Source organism: Sceloporus undulatus, chromosome 9, assembly GCF_019175285.1.
Source record: "Sceloporus undulatus isolate JIND9_A2432 ecotype Alabama chromosome 9, SceUnd_v1.1, whole genome shotgun sequence".
NCBI classification, from domain to species: domain Eukaryota; kingdom Metazoa; phylum Chordata; class Lepidosauria; order Squamata; family Phrynosomatidae; genus Sceloporus; species Sceloporus undulatus.
Window position 1 is genome coordinate 34,602,103 of NC_056530.1, and position 17,340 is coordinate 34,619,442.

General features: G+C 44.0%; 1 protein-coding gene across 1 annotated transcript; it reads left to right on the forward strand.

Annotated features, from left to right (window-relative positions):
• The first annotated feature begins 1,277 nt into the window (after positions 1–1,277).
• LOC121916183 (lysosomal acid glucosylceramidase-like) lies at positions 1,278–15,334 on the forward strand. Its single transcript, XM_042441004.1, has 10 exons — positions 1,278–1,502; positions 3,013–3,204; positions 3,648–3,797; positions 4,909–5,042; positions 5,987–6,159; positions 7,989–8,226; positions 8,518–8,743; positions 11,021–11,222; positions 12,870–12,986; positions 14,809–15,334. The coding sequence occupies exons 1-10, from the start codon at positions 1,334–1,336 to the stop codon at positions 14,984–14,986; spliced, it is 1,779 nt and encodes a 592-aa protein (XP_042296938.1). The 5' UTR covers positions 1,278–1,333; the 3' UTR covers positions 14,987–15,334.
• The last annotated feature ends 2,006 nt before the right edge of the window (positions 15,335–17,340 follow it).

The window sequence follows — 17,340 nt, forward strand, 5'->3', positions numbered from 1 at the left end:
TTATACATGTTCCGTTTAAAATTTAGCTGAGCTGAAAGTTCCTTAGTCATCCATCCTGGTTTCTTGAGACACCTTCCGTTTTTCTCTCTCACTGGAACTGTTAGAAATTGTGCCTTCAGTATCTCCCTTTTGAGAAACTCCCATCCATCTTGAACTCCCTTCTCTTTTAGTATTCCTGACCATGGGATCACCCTCAATACTTCTCTAAGTTTTCTGAAATCCGCTCTCCTAAAGTCTAGGATGTGTGTCTGACTATGCCTGGCTTCTCCTTTCCATTGTATAACAAACTCAAGGAGAACATGGTCACTTCCACCTAAGGATCCCACCACTTGCACTCCATTAACCAAGTCATCCCTGTTGATTAGGGTCAGATCTAAAATAGCTGATCCCCTTGTTGCCTCTTCTGCTTTTTGGATAATGAAATTGTCTTCAAGGCAAGTGAGGAATATACTAGTCCTTGAGGATTTGGCTGAGTTTGACTTCCAACAAATATCAGGGTATTTGAAGTCACCCATCACTATTACATCTCTCTTTTCTGAGTGTGTAGTCATCTGTTCTAAAAAGGCATCATTCAATTCCTCTGTCTGACTTGGGGATCTGTAGTAGACTCCCACAATAGTATCCCTGTTGTTTCCCTCCCCTTTAATTTTTATCCAGATGCTCTCCACCTGGCTTCCGGGATTGATGTCCTGGATCTCTTCACTGGTGTAAATGTCCCTGACATATAGGGCTATTCCTCCTCCTTTCCTGCTTGGCCTGTTTCTCTTAAAAATTGGTTGACCGGACAAACCCAAAGGGTGCTCAACAATGGCTCCTTTCCATCCTGGAGAGAAGTGACCAGTGGGGTGTCCAGTGGGGCTCTGTCCTGGACCCAGTGCTATTCGACATCTTTATCAATGACTTGGAGGACAAAATTGGGGGCATACTTATCAGATTTGCAGATGACACCAAATTAGGAGGAATAGCTAATACTTCAGAGGACAGGATCAAAATTCAGAATGACCTGAACAGACTAGAAAACTGGTCCAAAGCTAACAAAATGAAATTCAACACAGAGAAATGTAAGGTACTGCACTTATGAATCTCTGGGTCCTCCAGCACAATTTCTGGCAAAAGTTGGCCATAAAGTCATGCTGGAGAAGCTAGAGATTACTAGAGAAAACATATTAATCAAATCCATGAATAACCAAATCTGCAAAGGTCAAGGCTGCAAATGTCTAGGGCTGCCTGTATTTAAAGATACTCTTGTTCTTGTATTATCTTGAGCTGTTGGGAGGTTGAAAATCTGTTCTAGTACTGAGGGAGGCGGCGGCTGGGCTTCAGATTAAGAATCATGGTTGAATGCATTCTCTACCCCAACCTTTTTCTTTTATTCAGAGGTGTGGAAGTAGAAGCAGTGCTGTGGGTTTTTCCATACCAAACTCAAGGGACTACCATGTGGCAAAGATATCATTGCTTCTTATCTTGGTTCCTGCCTCTCCAGCTGTCGGTCGCTGTGTCAGGTGAGTGAGTGAGAACTCAAAAGCAGATATAATTAACATTGCTTCACCTAGGGTGAAAGTCATTCATTCATTCATCATCAAATAATCTGCATGCAATATGTGCTGGTGGGGCCCTGCTTGCTTGAGGTGCTACTCTGTACTTATTTTAGGATTGCAGAGCTATGTGGGAATGCTGTTTCCATGTTTAGAAACAGTCTATCTGTAACTACTAGTTTTGCTATAGGCTAGTTCTGGGCTGAGGAATTCTTTCGAAGATAAGTCCCCGACAATAACTTTGGAAGATAACTGGCTAGCTACCAGACCTACCTTCCAGGATTGTTGTGAAGGTTGAGAAGGAGAGCCATGTACATCAGCGTTTCTCAAACTCTGGTCATCCAGATGTTTTGGACTTCAATTCCCAGAAGTTACAGCCAGCTGGAGGACCAGCATTTGAGAAGGACTGATGTACATCACCTTGGCTGTTCTTGATTTGCAGCTGTATAGTGCCTTCCTTCTAGTGTTGTACATGACTTCCCCTTTCCTTGCTTGAACTTCACAACAATCCTTTGAGGTAGACTAGGCTGAGTAATAATAATAATAATAATAATAATAATAATAATAATAATAATATTTATTTACTTATACCCTGCTCTTCAGCCAAAAGGCTATCAGAGCGGCTTACAAATTGTTAATTAGACATTTCCCTCAGGCTTACAATCTAAAGAAGACAAGACACAAAAGGAGAAGGGAATGGTAGTGGGGAAGGGGTAAGAGTAAGTCTGTGCCCAAGGGCATCTTGCTGGGCTTAATGGCACAGCAAAACACAAACATAGGGCATTATCACACAGGAGGAATGTCTCTCAATTTCGAAAGAAAAGAAACTTGGGCCAATCCGGAAGTGAACACAAGTATGTGGATGGCTATCACAACACAGAAGAACACAGCATCCATCCCAAAGTCAAAGTATGCCAAAAAAATTATCATATGAGTATGTACCCTTCGTAGTCTAGAATTTGAATTAACATCCCTGTACATGTGCAGTGAGGGCAGAATTGGATCGTGACCTTTTTACACTTCTGGTGGGGCTTGCCTCTGGTTCCCATTATTTTTTTCATTCATTACCCTTTATTGCATGTTATTTAGGCAATTCACCAATTCAAAATCAGTCCAAAGCAACCTTGTACTTGGTTTGAGCATTGGACTGTGACTCTATGAATCCCACTGGGTGACCTGGTGCAAGTCACACTCTCTCAGCCTCCTCAGAAAATGGCAATGGCAAACCCCATCTGAATAAACCTGCCAAGAAAGCCCTGTGACAGGGCCACGCGCACGAGAGGAAGTTTATTCCACCCACCCCCTTTTAAAACTTTCAGTTGACAGTCCTTGCCACATTTTGTGGCTGTGAATGTAGCTAACATTGGTGTATGTTACATTCCTTCTGAATTGTTCACCCTTCAGCTTTTAGCAGATGATCCCCTCTAGCTTCTAGTATTGTTCTGTGGAAACATCCATCCTCTTTCTCCATCTGCAGGTGGCCAGCCATGCATGGCAAGGAATTTTGGTCAGGGCTCGCTGGTGTGTGAATGTGGGGCCAACTACTGTGACACTTTGGGACCTATCTCCCTCCCTGCCTTGGGCTCTTTTGCCAAATATGAAAGCAACCAGGCCGGGCACCGCCTTGAAAGAAGTGAAGGAATGCTGCTCAGAGAACCTCCAGAAAAAGGTGAGTTGGGTGACAGTTTTAAGTCTTCCTCTATGACACCTTGCAAATCTCTACCAAATCACAGCTCTCCGGACATTTTGGAGGAATAAGAAGTAACTGAGACTTGAATCCCGGTTTTGGGATAAAGGTGGAGTATAAAGGTTGTGGTTGTAGTGATGATGAAAAACTAATCTTCAAACTGGAAGGAAGTCTCAAGCAGAGTGCCATAGGGCTCTGTCCTAGAAGTGATACTTTTCAATATTCTTATCTTATCCATGATTTAGATATTGGAGTAGAAGGAATCAAGTTTGTGGATGATAGAAAACTGGAATGCCCTTGACATATCTGGGGATTAGGTTCACAAGATTGATATATTTGAATAGCCACATTAGCATAGAGGATTATGACCATACTTAAATCCTCTCTCTCTCTCTCTTTCTTCCTTCTCCACATATACATGTTAGAAAGACTCATTTTGAGAGTCACGCCATCCCAAAAATATCAAAAGATCAAAGGCTTTGGAGGGGCCCTCACAGACTCAGCTGCTATCAACATCCTTTCACTCTCCCCAAAGACTCAGATGAATCTTCTCAAATCCTATTTTTCCAACGAAGGTAAGTGCCAGGAGGTAATAAGGTAGGGCCACCAAGTGATTTTCTTGGTTCTGTTACTCTGCTTCAGTGCACTCTACCAAAGACCCCGAGAGACCCCACAATGAAGACATTGCCTGTTGCCAGGTAATATTTTGCCCCTTTCATTCCTCACATTTCTAGGACTTCACTACTTTAAAACCTCATCCAGGCAATCCTCAGCAAAGGGCCAGGCAAACTGACCAAGGGAATGCAACACATAGCAATATGATCCTAGGGCTGCATCAATAGGAGTGTAGTGTTGAGAGAAGTAGTAGTGCCAGTTTTGCATTGCTTTGGTCAGACCTCACCTGGAATCCTGTGTCCAGCTCTGAGCACCACAATTCAAGTGGGATATTGACAAGCCGAGGTTTTCCAGAGGATGGCAACCTTTGGACATGCTTCAGCATATCAATATCCCTCTTGAATTGTGGTGAAAGACTTGTAAACCATGGCCTATGAGGAGCAGCTTACAGAACTGGTTATGTTTCGTTAGAGGAAGAGAAGGTTAAGGCTTGACATGATAGCCATGTTTATATATTTGAAGAGATGTCATATTAATGGTAGATCAAGCTGTCCCGTGCCATACATAGGTTTAGGGTTGTTAATTGTTGTCTCTTTGAGCCATGTAAGAAAACATCCCGGGGTCATAAATCTGCTGGAGAAGGTGTGGATGTTTCCTGATTGCGACTCCTATCCCACTGATTTGATCTTTCTTTCCATGAAGTGTCTATATGGTCTTTTCACCTTGTTCTATGGCTGCCATGGTGGCTCTCATCTATAGCTCCAAATAGGGCCATAAAAGAGAAACATGCACACCCAAAATCATGGCCATTTCTCATAGCATATTCAATATGTATGTTCTGCATTGTCCAGGATAGTCATGACACATGTGTAGCACAACTCAAGATGACACTAACAGAACTGTGGCCTTAAGTTCCAGCTGTACAGAAAAGGTGGGACAAATGAAATGACCACCACCAGCTCCATCATCACAAGAAATTAAATAGCATGTGTGTTTCAAAATAGCATGTGTGTTTCAAAACATTTTAACATTTTAACTTCTTTACCCTATCTTTACTTTTATTTCTCCCAGGCATTGAGTACAACTTGATTCGTGTACCCATGGCAAGTTGTGACTTTTCTGTCAGGCTTTACACTTATGCAGACTCTGAGTATGACTTTGAGCTGAAAAATTTCAGCTTGACTGATGAGGACACAAAGATGAAGGTAAACATGGCTGCTGAATCCAAAAGTGGAGATTTAGGATGGGATCTTACATTGTGTGGGGAGAGTGTGACCTGAATCAGTCCATGCCACTACCTACATGGAAGTCATCTTCTAAGCTCTGGAACCCAGTGCCATTTGGTGGCAAGGGGACGGAACTCCTTTCTGGGCAGAGAGCTGGGGTTGCTGGAGATTTGGGAAGGTGCAGATTTAGAACTGCAGATAGATGCTGCCTGGGTGCCTCCTGAGCAGTAAATGGCCATGGAAACTGCCTTCAAGGATAGGGGGTGGTGGGGAGATGTTGAAAAAGAAAGTATTGACTACTTCCTGCTGCAGTGTCAGACAAGAAGATACACACCAGGTTATGTGAGTATACATCACCAATAAAATTCTTGATTTAGGTTCCAACCATAATAGATAGACTGAGATGAAAATTCAGACTAGTATCATGCTAGTAAGTTACAGTGGCATGAGATAGACTTACACCTTCACAATTCACTTTTGGGGTCATTGTTGTAATTATGTTCATGCAATGACCAAAAGCTCTCCTGAAAACTTATCTTGTAAGTTATGCAGTCAAAACAGGCATTTCTCAGTTTTTGGTGGGTTGTAGCCTAAAGTGCCCAGAGGACTCTAGGCTTGGGAAGGCAGGACTTGAGTGAGTGGAGAAATAGTCTGTTCTGGTGTAAGACAGACATTAGAGGGTTGTGGACTCTCCTTCTTTGGAGGTCTTTAAACAAAGGCTGGGTGGATGTCTTTCAGGAGTGCTTTGAACGTATATCCCTGCATGTCAGAAAGGAGTTGGACAAGTTGGTCCTTGCAGTTCATTCCATCTCTATGATTGCTGTTACAACACAGTCAATATTCATGAGTTCTGCTTTAAAGTTTTATGAAAGCCAGACTCAATCTGATAATAAAATTCTGTTCTGTACATCTCCTTCCACCAGATCCCAATCCTTCAGCAAGCTCAGGCGGTTGCCTCAAGACCTCTCTCTCTCTATGCCAGTCCCTGGACTTCTCCCGTCTGGATGAAAACCAATGGGGCAATGACTGGGCGTGGGACGCTCAAAGGGAAACCAGGAGACAAATACCACAAAACTTGGGCCAACTATTTCATCAGGTAACCAAACGGAGAGTGGCTCTTGCTTTATCTTCTAGGTCACTTACTTGCTGAAGACTAGCACTGTATGTGTGTGTGGAGGGATGATTTTTTTTTTAAGGTAAAAGTTTCCCCTTTGATGTAATTGTCTATTTGTGTCCAACTGTAGATGGCGGTGGTCATCTCTGTTACTAAGCAGAGGGAGCCACTGTTGTCAAAGACTACTCTGTGGTCATGTGGCCAGTGTGATTGCACAGAATGTTGTTACCTTTCCATCAAAGTGGTACCTATTTATCTCCTAGCACTTTTACATGCTTCTGAACTGCTAGGTTGGCCAAAGCTGGGACTAGTGACAGGAGCTCACTCCATCAAACTGCCAACCTAGTGACCTTGTGGTTGTCAAGAGTCAGCATCTTAACCACTAAGCTACTGTGTCCCCACGATTTATTAAGTATTTACTTATTTGAAGTGTTTGTGCTATTATACTCTAGTGAGTGATGAAGACACAGGGATTGTCAAAAGCTTTTAACAATTTAAAAAAGATTTTAAAATTTGGTCATAAATCCAAAAGGAGAGTGAAGTCATTGAAGGCTTTCATGTCCGGCATCCATAGTTTTTTGTGGGTTTTTCGGGCTATGTGGCCATGTTCTAGAAGAGTTTCTTCCTGACATTTCACTGGCATCTGTGGCTGGCATCTTCAGAGAATGATTGCCTGGAAACAGTATACACACACACACACACACACACACACACACTTTTTCCAGGACCAACAGGGACACCCCTGCTATCTAGTTTCCTGCATAGGTCATCTACCAAAATGACCAAAGCTGTCTCTGTCCCATATGCAGGTCTAAAGCCAGATTGAAATGATTCTAGATAATCCGTTTCATCCAGAAACCTCTGGAGTTAGGAAGCCACCACTTGCCCAAGAATGAAATGTTAGAGACTGGTCGATAGTTATCCAGACTGGTGGGATCCAGGGAGGTCTTTTTCAGTAACAGCCTCACTACAGCCTCCTTTAGGCAGGATGGAAACCTCATTTGCTGTTGTGAGGTATTCACCACTCCCCTTAGCCAGTTCCTCTCTAGCTGCTTTCAGAAGCCAGGAAAAACAAGAATCAGTTTGCATGTGGTGGTCCTCACTTCTCCAAGGATCCTGTCCTCATCCTCAGGCTGCACAAACTGAAACCTATCCAATAATATAGGACAAACATTCAAGTCAGAGCAAATCTGAGCGATTTTGTTTGCAAACAACTGTCAGGTCAGAATGCACAGGGAAGCCATTGAAATCCATAAGCACCTGGACAACTTCAACAGGAAAGAAATAACTCTTTAAGTAAAGAAAGTTTGGCTACCAGTCCTGAAAAACACCAAAATCAAGACCCAGCAAATGCAAATGAAAACCAACCAGGGTGAGGGGGGGGGGGTTCCCAGCAGACAATGGATCATTACTTAAATAGAGGCCTTGCCATTCAACAACAGAACAATACACAGATTAGCATGTAAATCACTTTCTCTCAACCAATAGTATATATACCCCACTCTCTTTCATGCCAGCATTCACTGAAGATGCCAGCCATAGTTGCTGGTGCAATGTCAGGCATAAACTCTTCTAGAACTTGGCCTCATCAGAGCTGTTCATGGTCCGTGCCACAATGTGCTCATAGTTTTGTTTCTGCAGAGAGAATGGAACTTTTTCATCTTCTGCTTCCAATGAAGTAGTCTTTTTGATTTCTATATTGGCCATCATGTGATGTTCAGATAAAGAGCCACCAGTTTGACGTTTTTAACTTGATATTTTTCCCCCCATTCAATCCTGCTGACTTTCATCACCCTTGTTTGCACTTGCAGGTTCTTAGATGAATATGCTAAGCATAATGTGACTTTTTGGGCGGTGACTGCAGGCAATGAGCCAACAGCTGGAGATGTTATCTTCTATCCCTTTCAATGTCTGGGATTTTCTCCTGAGCACCAGCGGGACTTCATTGCCCAGGATCTGGGCCCTGCTTTGGCCAAGAGCTCACACAAGGGCATTGACCTGATCATTCTAGATGACCAAAGGATCATGCTCCCTTACTGGGCTGAAGTGGTAAGTTGGTAGTAGACTCCAAACGTAGTCTGTTCAATGTTAGTTATTGGAGGAGGTTTGCCATTGGTTTGCCTCTAAGTATGGTTTGCCCACGGTCATCCATGGCTGAGTGGGGATTTGAATGCTAGTCTCCCGTAATCTTAGGCTAGTACTTAAATTTTGTATTTTAAGAATAATTATAATAAAAAAGGAAAGAAAATAAAAGAAAGAAAGAAACATGTCCTAACCTAACCTAACCTAACTATTTTCTGAGTTTAATGGTTCCATTTTGCTGATTCCCTTTGCTTCTAGGTTCTCAAGGATCCTGTGGCTTCCCATTATGTCAATGGAATTGGTATCCACTGGTATTTGGATTTCCTGGCACCTGTCGACTTGACGCTTTCCAACACTCACCACCTCTTTCCAAATTACTATCTCTTATCCACTGAGGCCTCCACAGGATCCTACTTCTGGGAGCCCCGTGTGCTGCTGGGAGGCTGGAACCGTGGGAACAAAAACAGGCATTGTTCCCGGGAGGGTACTGGGGGGGGGGGGGGGGGACATCTGTCTCAGAGATGGGAGAAATTACTTCTTTCAGAAATCTGAATTCTGACTCTGTCATATGTTTGCTTGTTCTTCCATTAGGACTGTGTGGACTTCTATATGTCCCATCAATATGGTATCTTAGGCGCATTACAGAGCGCCCAAGAAGGGTGCTCTGCCACCGCCGCCAGTTGCTGCATCTGCGAACTGCAGCAGCCAAACCGTGTGGTTCCTGGGCACAGCAAGAAAGAAGCCCCAAACTGGTGCTTCTTTCTGCACCCCGGCAGTGGCGCCGCGAGGTGTTAGTCGTGCACTCGCGACGTCACTTCTGCTGTGTGACGTCCGGATGCTATGCACCTGCAACATCAAAATGGCAGCCGCCATTTTGTACGGACTCGGTCCATACTAGGGTTGAGGGGCATCCAGAAGGGACACCCCTTCTCAACCCTACTACGCCCCTTCCTAGCCCTAATACGCCCCTTCGGCGCATCTGTAACGTGCCTAAGTTATCACCACCCTTGAATCATTACCATCACCACAGACACCATGGGCCCATGCAATTATGGTACAATTATTCCATTTTAACTGCCATGATTTCACTCTATGGGATCTTTCCTAGTGCAGCACTAGAACTTTCTGGCTGAGAACTCTAAATGACCCTGTCTAAACTGCTAGGAGCCAGCAGTGGTAGACTCTGAGAAAGTAGACTGAAGTCTATGAAAGCTCATGCTGCCAACTTCTTTATTTCGGTTAGTCTCAAAGGTGCTCTCTGCATGTTAGGAGCCAGAGTAGCATTAGTAGTTTGAGCATTAGTAGTCCGAGACTATGACTCTGGAGGTCTGTATCTGAATTCCTGTTTGGCCATGGAACCCATTAGGTGATCTTGGGCAAATTGCACACTCCCAGCCTCATAATCTATTCCAAGCCTTGATACATTTTTCCCAACCTCAGACTACCAAGCTAATGGAAAAAAAGTATCTGTTACTAATACAAATACTGTAGGCTTTTTTCCTACTTTTTCCCCCCTCTATGTGCCAGTTAACATCTGGCCATGATGCTGTCAAGGCCTCCAAAGGCCATCTGCCTGGTTCACTACAGACTCTAACAGAGGCTGCTGCCACACTGCAGAATTAATGCCCTTTAACTGTCATGGCGCCACTTAGGGAAACCTGGAATTTGTAGTTTGTTGTGGTGCCAGAGCTCTCTGACAAAAAAGGCAAAATACCTCACAAAACTACAAATCCCAGAATTCCATAGCATTGAGCCATGGTAGTTAAAGTGGTGTCAAACTGCAAACTTTCATCAAGGGAGAAAAGGTTCACGGGCATCTTCTAGCCCTGCTCAGCTTCCCCTTGTCACTCTTTTTGGTGGTCCTCCCAGGGCCTGTTCCCATTGCCCCTTGATCCCTGCCCTGGGTTGTCAAGTTCTGCCACCATTAAGGCTGCCGCTGCTGTTGAAATACTCCTGGTACAGCTACTGATTTTCTGACACAGCCCTGCCTCGCATGCAGGTGAGCCCAGAGCAGCCTAACCCACACACGCCATCCGAGCTGCCATTGGAGGAGGGTCCCATGGAGGGGTGGGTGGCTTGGCTCTGAAGCCATCAGGCCATCAAGGCAGGTGGGAGTCCCTCTAGGCACATATTTCTGGTTCAGCCCCAAAGAGGTGGGAGTCTGACTGAGGCATGGGGCTGCAACAGCTTGAGGCTCCCTCACTGGGCCAGTAGGGAATTTGGTGGGGTCAAAGGAGGGTACCCCAAAAGTCATAAAGTAATGGCCTCCCCATCAGAGGCCTGGCTGGAAGTGGGGCAGGACACTGGTCTGAGGTCTGGTAGCCTGCGCACCCCATCCTTCCTTGGCAGAACTGGGAGACAGGAAGGCTCCTCAGATACAACAAGGCCATTAGACACATGCTTGCATTAGCTCCATCTTGCCCAGGCTTTCCATATCTGCCAGGCCAAAGGCTAGGGGTTGCACCATCATGCAAGGGCCATTCTTATGATATTGCAATTTAAAGGTATAATTTTAACTTTCCTAGTTGTTTTATGTCACACATAAATTACAACTGACGAATCACATTAGTAAAAAAAAACAAAACATTGCATGGATTTTGTATGGTGTGATATGGGGAGCTCAATGGAGGGGGTGTGACACCATGAGTTACAGCACTGGGTGATACCAACCCTAGTGATACCACTGCCTCCAATTTGAAATCCTAAACTATAGTTTATATAGCTTTGGTATAAATCCAGCCCTGTTTGAGGACAGGGAATTGAAGAAAATATCTTGTTCCAACTCCCATCTCCTTGCAGAATCTCAACCACTATGTCACAGGCTGGACTGACTGGAACCTGGTGCTGAACATGGAAGGCGGACCCAATTGGAGCAAGAATTATGTGGACAGTCCTATTATTGTGGATGCTGCCAATGATATATTCTACAAACAGCCCATGTTCTACCACTTGGCACATTTCAGGTGAGGCAGAAGAATGATTGGTGAAGTTTTCTTGATGCAGGTTTAAAGAGTTGTGTGTGTGTGGGGGGGGGGGGGGGCGGGGGCGGTTTGGACTAGAGCTCCCAGAATCCCACAGCTAGCATGTTCATTGGAGATTCTGAGAAATGTAGTGCAAAAAATTGTTTCTCCATGCTCACCTAGAGCATAGACCTAATGTGTGGAACAAAGACTTATCAAACGGTTCCCAAATATTTTTTTACATGCTTCACTTTAGTTTTCACCAAAGTTTAGCCCCCCATTTTTATTTGTGATGGAGCCACAAGCTAATTGCATAATCAATTAGCTTGTAATTATTTTACCCAGTTATCTGGTGCATATGGCAACGACAGAAGCAAACAAATCTCTTTCTAATCTTCCTTTATAGTTCCTTTGTAGCTGCCCTTGAACAAAGAAACTACAAAGAAAGATTGGAAAGAGAAACATATGAATTGGAAGTATATCCACAAATCCCAGGTTGAACAGAGGCAAAGGTTTCCTGGCACACCTTATACTGTACATATGATAACACAGCCTCAGGAGGGGAATCTTGGCCAGTTTATTACATCTCCTTTCTGGTTCCTAGTCAGCATCACACTATATTCTAAACTTTCTCAACCATTCATATGGTCATCCACCTACCTTGGCCTTAGGCAACATCTTTTTACCTGTCTTCCACCCTCATTGACCATCATTAAAACTGAATTTGTCATCTGATCACCTTACCCTCAAGTTTTGCATTTCTATGGACCTTATCTCACGTGGGGGGGTTTGCAGCTCAGATCCGCAGTCACTCCTGTTCTAGCAATGCAAAGCGTGATGTTTTTTCACACCAGATTCAGAGTCACTCCTGTCTAGCAATGCAAATTAAGGTTAAAACATGATGTTTTACCACACCTGGTTGCCTTTCTGCTGCCCTTCCGAATTGAGGGGGAAGCGAAGTCAGTTCGAGTCCAAGCAAGTAATGTGATGCGGATTTAAGCAAAGCAAAGTGAGTGCACATTGTATTACCACACCAGAGCATACTTTGAGGGTTCAATGATTCGAATCGGCACCCTTGCACATGCTCAGTGGGGCTCTGGACGCTGCCCTCTTTCCCTGCCCCCTCCTTAGCTGTCATCCTTCATTGGGGTCTAGGAGAAGGCTGGGGATGACTGTAACGGTGGCAGGTTGAAGGAGAGGAGCAGATTGGAGTCTAGGAGGACTCAGGGGATGATGGGATAGGCGGCAGGGTGAAAGAGGGGAGCAGATTGGGGTCTAGGCGGATGCAGGGGATGATGGGATCGGTGGCAGGCTGAAGGAGGGGAGCAGATAGGGGTCTAGGTGGACGCAGGGGATGATGGGATCAGTGGCAGACTGAAGGAGGGGAGCAGATAGGGGTCTGGGAGAAGGCTGAGGCTGAGAGAATGTGACCTGCCCAAGGTGACTCAATCTGGTGAGCAGGGAATTGAACCCTGGTTTCCAGAGTCCAGTGTTCAAACTACTATACCATGATGGTATTGGGAGACAGACAGTCTGGACCCAAGCCATACCTTAACCATCTCTTTCAGCTGTATTCTTCTTCTAATTGTTATACAGACATCCATTCTTTTGCTTTGTTGTAACTGTTGTTAATGTGTGTATCTAATGCAGCAAGTTCCTCCCAGAAGGAAGTCAGAGGATTGGCATCCAAAGCAGCAAATGGACTGGCTTAGAATTCTCAGCCTTCCTGAGGCCAGATGGCTCAGTGGCCATTGTGGTCTTGAATAGGTAAGTGCGCAGGGACATTAACTGTGCTGCACAATGTAAAAGATGGAGCAGAACTATTCTCCATCACTGCAGAGGGCAGAGTCAACTGATCACTGGAGGACTGGTAGAAATGGTGAAGAAGTAGATTTCATCTAAACATTAGCAGAAAGTTTCAAAAGAGAAAAGACATGTGACACTAAAAGTCTTATGTCTTCAGAGGAAGTAATTCCCCTTCACTGGAGATATTTAAATCAAGGCAAGATTGCCATCTATTAGGAATGTTGTGGCTGTGAAATGCATAAACCGAGTAGGAGTTAGTCTAGATGACACATTAGTCTGGGACATCAGCATGCAAAGGGATCTTGCAGCACCTTTGAGACTAACTGAAAGATAAAGTTGGTAGCATGACTTTTGTAGGCTTGAGTTGACTTCCAACCAGAACAGACCCACTGAATTAACGGGACGTAGCGGGGGGGGGGGGGGTTCTTGGGATCCAGACCCGCCCCCTTCCATTAGGAAAATGAATGGTGCGTGCTGCTGCGCCGCTGTGCCCAAGCCCCATTATAATGGTGGCACTTAGTCTGGACCCCCCCCTTCCTAAAATCCTGGCTACGTCCCTGTGCTGAATGGTATTAAAGCACATTGATTCAACTGATAGCAACCTCAACTCAAGACCTCTAATTAGATCTTAGAAATCAGAAACAGTTGCTTATGTACTACATACTTTATCACCCAGAGAACTGCCACTAGATCTTCCACCTGTCTGCCTGTGCTTTCAACAGATTGTTCCTTGCACTAGAGATAAAGAAAATTCTGACAATTATCTAATTCTACCAGTCAAAATCCACAAAGCCAGTGGAACTTCAAAAGCTTGCAACATGCATTTTGTGCATTTTGGTTGGCCAATAAAGATATAACTGTTTTGTGGATTTTGGATGTTATTATACTTTTGCTACATGGCCAACATGGCTATACCTGGATATGTAATTCTGCCAATACACTCCAATGTACTCAGTGAGGCTCACATAATTCTAGTTCAACTTAAATGATTTTTGTTGTTCTCTAGTTGATTCTGACTTGGTGTTGTTGTTTGCCTTCAAGTGCTTTCCGACTTATGGTGAGTCTAAGGTGAACCTATCACAGGGTTTTCTTGGCCAGTTTCTTGAGAGGGGGTTTGCCATTGACATCCTTCGAGGCTGAGACTATGACTCACCCAAGGTTACACAGTAGCTCTTCATGGCCCAGCAGAGATTTGAACCCTGCTCTCCAGAATCATAGGCCTGTTACAGACTGCCAAAATAAAGCTTCTTGGGGTCTCTTTGGAGGTATGCTATTTAAGTGATGCATGGGTCCTAAGAGTCCGGAGGTCGCGCCAAAGCCACACTCCATTCCTAAGCTCTGGAGGGCAGCTTTGGTGCAGCTTCCAGATTCTTAGGATGCATGCATCATTTAAACAGCATACCTCCAAAGAGACCCAAAGCAGCTTTATTTTGGCAGTCTGTAACAGGCCATAGTACCTCAATCAAACCACTATGCCATTGCTGGCTCTCCCAGTTTAAATGGTGGGGGGGGGGGCATATGGCTGTTAATTTTGTTTAAAATCTGGTTGCCACAAGAACTTTGAAGATTGCCCTTTAAAGGACTCTAGGGTAGAGTGTCTTTGTTTTTCTAGCATTTTCTTGGCATGCATCTAAAATTGCTCCAGGGATCAAACGTTTGGAGACTACAACTCTAAAAATCCCTCAGTTCATGCATGCTGGTAATTGTTCTCTGCAAAATAACTTTTCCAAAGTCTGTTTCCCCACCCCTCTGATTTATTTCTTTGTTTTACTTTTCTTTCCAGGTCCCCTCAAGACATCCCTTTGGCCATCTCAGACCCCACCATGGGCTATATTGAGGCAGTGGCAACTGCGAATTCTATCCAGACCTTTCTCTGGCAGCGGCCTATGAGAGGCAGGGATCAACCTGATCCACGGGAAGCAAGGGGCAACCACTTGAATTGGAATGGTTTGTTTCCATGAGAAGGACTACTGCTCGAGAAAGCTGGGCAAGCTAGTCCTGGAGATGGGTCTTTAAACCTCAGAAGGCCTGAATGAACCAGAAAGTCCAAGAGCAGAATGAGTGCCCTCATCAGCTGAGTTTGTTCTCTGTCCCACATTTTCACACAATAAAATAAGCTGATATTGTTGTTTTTCTATATATCAGTCTGTTTGCTGACTTTCCTCTGGAAGGGCTGGCAGGGAAGATAGGATCAAAACATTTTTGTTGCGGGAGACAAAGAATAAGATGATGCATCGTATCCTGGGCTTGGTCTTCTTTGGAGAAATGATTTATGGTGAGGATTTTTGCAAAATGCCCCAAAAGAAACTAATCATTAATGTTGCTTAAAATTCATACCACAACAAAACTATAATTAAAGTTATTTGTTCAACTCTCCAGCAGTAAGTTTGAGTGGTCCTATGACTACTAAAGGAGTGGTTAAGGAGGCTTCTAGAATGACCTGTCCAGTAGCTTTGCATTTGGCACAAGCTCAGTAGAAAAGGTAGCAGTTTCTTTATCCTCATCCTCATCCTTGATTCTGACTTTTGCTGTTTAATGCTTGTGTGTGGGAGGGGGGTTGTTTGTTTTTGTCCAGCTCACACAGTGATCTGCTTATATAGATCAGCCACTAGCTCTATAGAACTGCTGCCACAGTCTTTTGAATTCGGTTTCTGTAAGTCATATCAATAAGAGTTGGAACTCTGCCAATAGCAAAGACCAATAGAAATTTAAAGAAAAGGTTCTGTTTCAATACCTATTTAAGACTGCTGAATATGGAATGTGGCAGTATATGTGAAAGGGATCAAGGAGTCCTAGTAGACCACAAGTTGAGCATGATTCAATGGTGTGATGTGGCAGCTAAAAAAGCTAATGTGATTCTAGGCTGCATCAATAGTATAGTGTCTAGATTCAAGAGAAGTAATAGTGCCATTCTATTCTGCTTTGGTCAGGCCTCACCTGGAATATCATGTCCAGTTCTGGACACCACAATTCAAAAAGGATGTTGAGAAGCTGGAGTGTGTCCAGAGGAAGGTGACCAAAATTATGAAAGGTGTAAAAACCATCACGACTTAGGGAGCTGGATATATTTAGTCTGTAGAAGAGAAGGTTAAGAGATGATATGATAGCTCTGTTTAAATATTTGAAGGGATGTCATATTGAGGATGGAATAAGCTTGTTTTCTACTGCTCCAGAGAATAAGACATGGAGCAATAGGATGCACGCTACAGGAAAAGAGATTCCATCTAAACATTAGGAGAAACCTGACAGTAAGAGCTATTCAACAGTGGAACACATTCCCTTGGAGTATAGTAGAAACAGCAGCTGGATGGCCGTTTGTTGGAGGTGCTTTGATTGTAATTTCTGCATGTCAGAATGGGGCTGGACTGGATGGATGGAGGTCTCTTCCAACTCTATGATTCTATGATGCAGTCACCTGAACCAGCTGCAGGAGGATTTGGGTAGCTATTACTGCAGCAAGTGAAGGTTAGTTGCCCTATTGGAGGAGAAATCTGGCAACTTCAAAGTACAGTAGTATATAACCTCGACTTTTCATCAAATTCAAAAGTGACAAGTGTCCCTCCCCCTTTTAGCTTAGTCCCAGTCAGCCTTACAATACCAGGAAAGATCATTAAACATAAGTTCATAAGCATTTAGAATGGAAGGCTGTGATTATTAAGTCAACATGGGTTTCTCAAAAACAAGACAGGCCAGCCAAACCCACTCTCTCTTTTTTAAAAAGAGCTACAAGCTCAGTAGATGAGGAGAACGTTATTGATGTAGTGTATCCTGATTTCAATAAGGCCTTTGACAAGGTCACCCATGATATTCTTGGAAAAAGCTAGTAAAATGTGGGCTAGACAATGTGACTGTTAGATGGATTTCTAATTGGTTGACCAACCAAACCCAAAGGATGCTCAGCAAGGGCTCCTCCTCATCCTGGAAAAAAGTGACCAGTGGGGTGCCACAGGATTCTGTCCTTGGCGCTATTCCACATCTTTAGCAATGGCTTGGATGAAGGAATAGAGGACATGCCTTTTAAATTTTCAGATGACACCAAATTGGGAGTAGTAGTACCCACCAATTCAAAATGATCTTAACAGATCAGAAAGCTGGGGCAAAATAAATTTCAACAAGGAGTTTTCCAAGTTCTGCCCAGACCACCCAGCTGCGTGAGGGGAAAAAAACCCTCACCAAAATGCCAACATTTATTTTTCTTGTTTAAAAACCTCAAACGCTATGAATTCCAGAAGTGTCTCATCCTAGGAGGAAGAGAGTGATGTGGAAAGATGCCATGCCAAAATAAACGGGTCAACCAGAAGCTGAATCTGTACAA

Excerpts from the sequence above, each read along its gene's own strand:
- LOC121916183 (XM_042441004.1), top strand. The coding sequence starts at position 1,334 with ATGGTTGAATGCATTCTCTACCCCAACCTTTTTCTTTTATTCAGAGGT. Across the intron at positions 5,043-5,986 it reads ATGAGGACACAAAGATGAAG|ATCCCAATCCTTCAGCAAGC; the intron begins GTAAACATGGCT and ends TCCTTCCACCAG. Across the intron at positions 8,744-11,020 it reads CAGGCATTGTTCCCGGGAGG|GAAGAAAATATCTTGTTCCA; the intron begins GTACTGGGGGGG and ends GGACAGGGAATT.